The sequence below is a fragment of the Lepeophtheirus salmonis genome, chromosome 6 (assembly GCF_016086655.4).
Source record: "Lepeophtheirus salmonis chromosome 6, UVic_Lsal_1.4, whole genome shotgun sequence".
Classification (NCBI taxonomy): Eukaryota; Metazoa; Arthropoda; class Copepoda; order Siphonostomatoida; family Caligidae; genus Lepeophtheirus; species Lepeophtheirus salmonis.
This window is the reverse complement of record NC_052136.2, coordinates 42,330,245-42,337,903: the sequence shown is the minus strand read 5'-3', so window position 1 is coordinate 42,337,903 and position 7,659 is coordinate 42,330,245. Positions and strand designations below refer to the sequence as shown.

General features: G+C 29.7%; 1 protein-coding gene across 1 annotated transcript; it reads left to right on the top strand.

Annotated features, from left to right (window-relative positions):
• Window positions 1-325: 325 nt before the first annotated feature.
• On the top strand, window positions 326-5,769 carry LOC121120837 (uncharacterized). The gene is made up of 8 exons (XM_040715725.2): window positions 326-434; window positions 495-647; window positions 701-813; window positions 870-1,053; window positions 1,738-1,905; window positions 3,951-4,127; window positions 4,334-4,525; window positions 5,405-5,769. The coding sequence occupies exons 1-8, from the start codon at window positions 347-349 to the stop codon at window positions 5,566-5,568; spliced, it is 1,239 nt and encodes a 412-aa protein (XP_040571659.1). The 5' UTR covers window positions 326-346; the 3' UTR covers window positions 5,569-5,769.
• Window positions 5,770-7,659: the final 1,890 nt, after the last annotated feature.

The window sequence follows — 7,659 nt, the reverse complement described above, 5'->3', positions numbered from 1 at the left end:
TACTATAACCATTATAATAATTGCATCAATTTTGTTTTATTTAATATTTTCCATACCTTTAATTTGATTACAAAATACAATTGAGGTAGCAAATATATTTATATGTATTTTGCAACAAACACAAGTAAAATATGTACAGTGATAAGCAATTATTTTTTTATTTAATTTACATTTAATTTGTTCAAACAAATTTTTCCCACAATTAAAATTGTTTATTTTGAATCAATCAAGAACAAAAGTGAAATTCGATGTCAATATTGACTCCATTACACAGGTCACTAAGAAAGGGTGTAATGATGAACCTACTTCTAGATTTAAAGCTCAGTACTCACTACCCACTTCCAATATGAAGATGTCCATTACTTTGAGTTTGTTTTTTATATTCAATTTCGTTTTATGTGCTTTTGGAGAATCTGAAGGACGGAATGACCGATGTAAGTGGATTTTTAAAATAAGCAATTATTTTCCATGATGCTCAATTTAGCCTTTTTCAGTCTTTCTATTTAATATTATCAAATTTGACAATGATATCTGCCAAGGGAACAATGATAATGATATCGGAGTTTGCTTCACGAAATCGGAATGTACAGCGCGGGATGGAAGAGAGAGTGGGAACTGTGCATCCGGATTTGGAGTCTGTTGTATAAGTAAGGAATGTCCATATCATAATTAAGCTTTTGATATCAAGCTTTTCTGTTAGTTGAAAGTAATTGTAACTCCACAAATCATCCTAGCGAGATTGTTCAATACTTCCAAAGTCCAAACTACCCACAAATTGATTCCATGCCCTACTATTGCTCTAGAAATATCAAGGTAAAATCACATATCACATGACCCATTTACCTTTTCAAAATTATATTACTCTCAAGATTGTTAATACTGACATTTGTCAAGTTCGTATTGACTTTTTGGAATTCGAAATGGGAGGGCCGAGTATGAGACAAGCTCCTTTTGGTCAATGTCTTAATGACAGAATGTCTTTATTCTTTGGAAACACAAGACTTGGACTCTCTGGCGGGAATTCTCTTTGTGGAAATATGAAAGGTCAACACAGTAAGTTCTTTGAAGGTGTTAACTGGGAATGTATTGCCTCTAAAATTTTGACACCCCGTCCTTTAAATCTAAAAGACGCAATATTTGCTGATTTATATCATCATGAATAGTTTTGAATAAGTCCTTATTTATTTGGTGTAGTCCATTTCAGTCATATGGTCAGTACTTCAGACTGTTAATACGAAAACTGATAAATTAAGAATAAATAAAGTTCATTGATGTCATCAAGTACCGAACTTCATAAGTTTTTAAGGGGGAAATGTAGGACTAAACTGGAGGGGATTGTAGTAAGAACCGACGTAACACTTATCATGGATATGATCTAGTGACGTCATTACCAATACATCACAGCTATATTGGATTTTTTAACGTTCAATGCTAATAAGAATTGTATATACTTTAATTAGACCTTAATTAAGAATAATGACCATCCATTATTCTGCATGAAGGAAAATTGGAAGTTTTATTGAACGAATTTAATTGGTAAGCTGATATAGGTCAATAAGTATAATATTAGTGAAACTCATGCAACATATAGGGCGTTTACAAATAGCTGACGCTTTTTATGGACCAATAGGAGAAACAGGCTCAATTTTAAGTTAAATATTAAGAATCGATACAACCCAAGTGCAGCCACATTTAAATTTGAACCATGCTAACTCCAACATTATTTTTATACTTTAGTCTATATAGATGTAAGTGAAACAACTGACGAATCTCTACGATTCTTTACCATGGTTGGGAATGAGGATGACATTCCGGGCTCTACAATTTCTCCTCTTGCAAGTACCCAATATAAGTGGAACCTCCGTATACGACAGATTAGTTGTAGTGACTATTCTGATGTTCGAGGTATGTTTTTTTAAAGATTTGAGTACATATCATAAAGTAATACTTGTATTTGGGACTTGAATGTAAAAATACTCACATAATGTCACATAGGGGGATGCCTAGCGAGTAATTACTTGTTGTGAGTTAAAACTTTCAAAAAGTATCCGTATCTTTATTTATTAGCTTGTACTTTTCTTATGAGTACTTATAATAGAAAAAAAATACATCGGGATGTTCATTGGATTTTGATTGACATTTTGGTATATTAAGGCTGTAGTAGGCCTATATTTAACAGTAAAATTTTCAATCTGTTACAATGAACAACAGCTATAGTCAAAAAATATTATACTGAATTGAGGGATTTCATGTGGGCTCTCTATTAATGATTTTGGGCATTTTGGCAGCCTAAAAATCAAGTTTAATAGCAATAAAAAACCTGTTTTTATTGCTATTAAAAAAATATATACTATTGCCGTGTGTTTGGATTTTAAAATAAACCTCACCCTCTTTAAAAAATTTATCCTCCAACATTTAGTTTTGTTAGACACTGGAGATAGTATATGACCGGATGGTGACTAGAGTTATTAGGCGTCGAAACATATCAACATTATGCTTTAATAAAATAGAAGGTAACTCCTCAAATTTTTTTTGGTGTTTTCTCTGTTTTTCATGAGCCTACTCACATAAAACTACTCAATCAATACTTAGACGTACTTTCCTTATGAATAAAAAAATAATAAAACAAAATATGATTTGCTGACCCATACTGGTACTTTAGCTCGTTACTAAACCTAATCTAATGTCACATGCCTTTTATTAAGTTTTATATCAAGTTCTTCCCTTTTTTTCTTCTTTAATATGAGATGAACTAAACGCTTATAAAAAGTATTGGAATCTTTATGAATTAAAGTTTTCTCCCTGTTATTTGTCATATATTTATAGGTGTGTCCGCAGGGGGCGTTCTGAAGGGGATTTAGCCATCTCTTAAATTAAAATTTTTGCTTTTTACTAGAAAATCTAATATTTGATTTTTTTTTTCAAAAATATAATATACTAAATAAAATATAATTTTTTAATTGGTGTAGATTTTTGAATTTTTATTCCAAAATTTTTACATTTGTTATAAAAATATTTAATTTTTTTTGCAAAAAAAATTAAATATTGTTATATGTTAACAATTCCCTATTTTTGAAATAATTTTCTAAAAAATTTAATTTTTAGCTAATACCATATTTTTTTTTAATATTATAAATTATTTTCAAACAAAAAGATTTTTTTGTGAATGTCTTGGAATTTTTTAATTTTTTTCGCCAAACATTTAATTTTTCATGTTATTTTCCCCCAAAAAATTATTTATGGATATGTTTTATAAAAATCAAAATACCAAGCGGCCCTCTCCCCTCTCCAAAAAAAAATCTATAATCCTGCAGACGTTCATGATATATCCTTATTAATGTGTAATTTCGAATATTGATATAAATACGGGTCTTAGTTCAGCAGTATCATATGTCTATCTTCCCCTTTCTCTTTACACTTTTTCAAAAATCCCAACTCTATCCCAAAGTACTTATACAAAAATGGTTAAGTTTCGAAATTATCCGTTAAGAGGGATATACCCCAAAAACCATAACAATACGTCAATTAATAAAAAGTTTTACTAAATTATAGGAATTTCAAACATTTGAAGTCAACATAAAATTCATGTTGAAATGGAATCATATCCTTTGCACAAAATAACTCCCCCCCCCCTTTAATATTAGATTACTATTCTCCGAATTGCAAAATTGCATTATATATGGCTTTTTCTTTCTTCTTGTGTATTTTATTTTTCAATTTCCTTCAGCCTGATAGAAGTAAAAAAAAAAATATTGTTTGTAAAGATATGTATTAGATTTATGTAAATAAATAAGCTACAACAAAGGTAGCAAAATTTGCATAATGCAATTTTTATTCTATTACATTAAACAGGTTGTTAAATATAAGCTATATAAAACTTATTTAAGCAAATTCTACATAATAGTAATTTAATTTCGTGATTTATGAAGAGTTTATTTAATTTTATATAGCTCCAGAAGGATGCCTACAATACTTTCCTTCCCCCATGGGAACCATTGAATCCTTCAACTACGGGGCAGTAAATAGTCCTTACCCAGCCTTATTAGACTACACAATGTGCTTCAAAAAGCTTAAAGGCTTTTGTGGCATATCCTTTCAAGTCATTGGCGAAGGCAATGGCTCTCCAGGTAAGTGATTTATCGAGTTCTGCATAGGGGCTATGTTCAAAGGAGTTGTAGGAGAAAGGGTTTTGAAAAGGACGAACACAAGCTATAATAAAGTAAGCACATTATATATACAAAATGCGAACATAGGGAAGGTAGGTAAAAATGCCCGAAACTTGCAACCGTACTTTTGTATATTACACCTTATTACATAATATTTACATACCTAGTATTTGGTCTCAACTATAACGGGGATGGATCAGTGCCCTATGGTGAGTTCTGTTACGGAACACCAGGGGCTTCCTCCAATGACTTCTTAGAAGTCCTGGCTGGTTCTTACAAAAATCTAGGTGCAACAGATTTCACAACAACGAGTCATATTTGCGGAGTAAAAAAGGATCGGTTTGTCCCGGTTTTTCGAAGTAAGTGAAATCAACCCGTCCATACAGTAACGTTTTCTGAGGAAAACAAAAAATAATTATTTCTTTTGGGCCTGCATTTACATGTATCCCTTGTTCCGTTTCAACTCAAATGACATTTATGAAAACTGCTTATCAAGTGGAAGAATCTGACACTGCTGTTATTCGTCAATTAACTATTACAATCTATCTGTACAAGTTGTTACTAGTATCAGCAAATTGGTCAAATTAAGAGAAAAATTTAATTTTTACATGCTGAATCCGCTGATTTTCTCTTCTCTGATACTTAATAAGTGATAATAAATTAGCATTTGAAATATGAAAATTATTATCCAGCTCGAACTTAGTAGATTTTTTCTTTGTGTAGGTGTTTAAATTTTTTGAATTCAAATTAAAGTAAAGCAGTATTGCTGTTAAAAAGTTGCCGAGTGTTTTTAAAAATAATTCTGTATTTTTTTAATTACTAAGAAACATAAAACGTGTCCTCACACGGAACACATTCGCTTCATTCAAACTGGTTAATAGTCCAATAATAAAAATACAAAAATGAAGGTGACGATAAATGAAATTTGGATAAATAATATATTAATTATTTATATGTAAATTCTTGTACCTTGATTTTCTGTATGTCAAGTTTATTTATCATATTACTTTATCGAGATATTATCTTGTCTTGTCATTGAAAAAAAAATCCCTTTATTCTATCCACACAACAGCACGTTTAAAAAATATCGTTTAAGCTGAAACTGAAAAGCAACTTTACGTGAATACAAGTAAAAAAAAAAAAAACATATGCCGGGATTTTCATCAGAATACGTTCGCATGTGGATGGAGCCTTAGTGATTTCATTATTTATAATATGTATTTACATTATTATTCAAGGTACTTATCCAGGACCATGGATGATTCGTTTCAAATCAGACGAGTCCCTTCGCATCTTAGGAGGTACTGACACAGTGAACACAGTGAATGAAGCCGATACTCTTGTTGGAGCAGGAGGAGAAACTGGATTTCGTCTAAAGTATCGATTAATTCAAAATTGTTAATAGTTTATTTCATGTATATTTAATGTCTTCATTGCTTAAAATAAATAAATAATTAATTAACTAACTTAATAAAGAATGATTCATGAGAAGAAGTAGTTTATTAATTAATCACATCAAAAAAGATTTAGCAATCCATTAAAAACGGATCTATGTATGCTGAAAAATAAGAAAAATAGTAATAAAAAGAAATTTGAGCATTAATCCGTTGAAATCTTTTTTTTTGTATCAAAGTAGTCTGTAATCAACTTTCTTAATTCCTTTGAGATTGTCAACAACGAACAAACAACCTGTAATCAACTAAAATTAGTTGATAATAACCTCTATGATGAGAAAAGATATAAGGAAAAAAAGTAAGAATGTATTTTTTCCAACTTATTTTTGTCAAAAAGTTTGATCGTTTTAACGGGGAAAATATATCTTAAATAAAGTAAAAAGAGAATCGCGTTTTTGATTTTTCTGGATATTTAGTTTCATCCAAGTTTAATTTTTTTTTTGTCTCATCAATAAATAAACATACAAAACTTTTTCATTCTTCATGTTTAACTTTTTTTTTCTTTTTTTTTTGGTAAACAACGAATACAGATAGCTGGTTCTTAATGAATGGATATTATATAATATTACATATTGAATAAGTACGACAATAAAAGTTCATCAACATTTCTTCTCTTAATTTGTACAATTTGACTATACACGTTATCATATGCTAAACAAAGTTGTCAGATTGTTCTACTATAGGACAATTTTCAAAAAATATCAATTTTAGGTGAAGAAGAACTCTGGCCTTGTCCGGCTCGCTTCTTTTAAATAACCAGAAATATATTATATTTTTCTTTCAGCTGTTTTCATTAATTTTCATAAGTGTAGTATTGTGTAAATGAAGCAGCTGACTCGACATATTATGAGCTCAAATAATGTGCGACATAGTATTGGGATTTTTATATAAATTAATACAAGTTAAGCCCTTCGTTTATAATTTGTGTCATTTCATACTCCTTTATTGGAAGATTATTCAATTTAATTTAATTTATATTATAATAAATAACTATTCTTTCAAATAATAGTTATCATTTGGCTTTAAAAAAACAAACAGAAGGGCAAGCTACAATGTGGTTTTTTTTCTTCAAAGTTTTCCTTACCCTTTGGTTTGTCGAGGTTGAGAGTACAGAAAAACGCTATTTGTGAGTATGGATATAACCCAAAAACTGTTTAATACTTGGATAAGACATCATAAAACAATGAAAATGTTACTGTAAAAAATAAACCGGAACTTCACATCCCATATTAACAAGTCACCTCAAAATACTTATTTTGAATACTATACGATTACTTTGCCAACAAAGTTGACTTCATATGAGACCTTATGGAAATGCTATAATATAATTTACTATTTACAAGAAGTGGAGACTTTTAATTGATGCTTAAAACTCGATCTTGACTTAAGCCAATATATTGACTGTCATATTTTTGATGCTAATTATAGAACGCAATAATTGAATTAAATTAAAGTAATTAGTAGTGAAAATCCTTAGGAAATAACTAGATTTATTTTTATCTATTTTGTTTTGATTGAAAAAGGACGAGAAAAATAAAATATAGTTAAAAAAAGAATATTATTTTTTCAAATCTAGTAGTTAATTTATTATCTAAAGTATGGAAATAAAATTGTACAGGGTGTATAAGATATATTGAAATTAATTTGAAACGTCTTCTAGATTGCTGAAATTAGCGTCGCAAGAAAGATTACTAATAATTTTATATATTTCTACCTTCATTTTCATTTTATCAATATTGATGGACAAATTTCGAACGCTATTATGGAAACTCTCTGTTAATTTACTGGCACAAGATACACCCAAAAAGTGATAGTGAATCTAACAAAGTTCTCAAAGACGACAGGATATCTCATTTTAAAGGAGTTTAAGATCACATGCAAGGTCGACAGAGAGAAATATAGCAAATTAAGTGACAATAAACTGACAATTCGATTTTTGGCAGATTGGAAATGTTCGATAGAGCCAAGTCTGACACCCCCAAGACTACTCGTCAAGAATAGGAACGTGTTCAGCAAACCATTAGAAATGCCATGAGCAA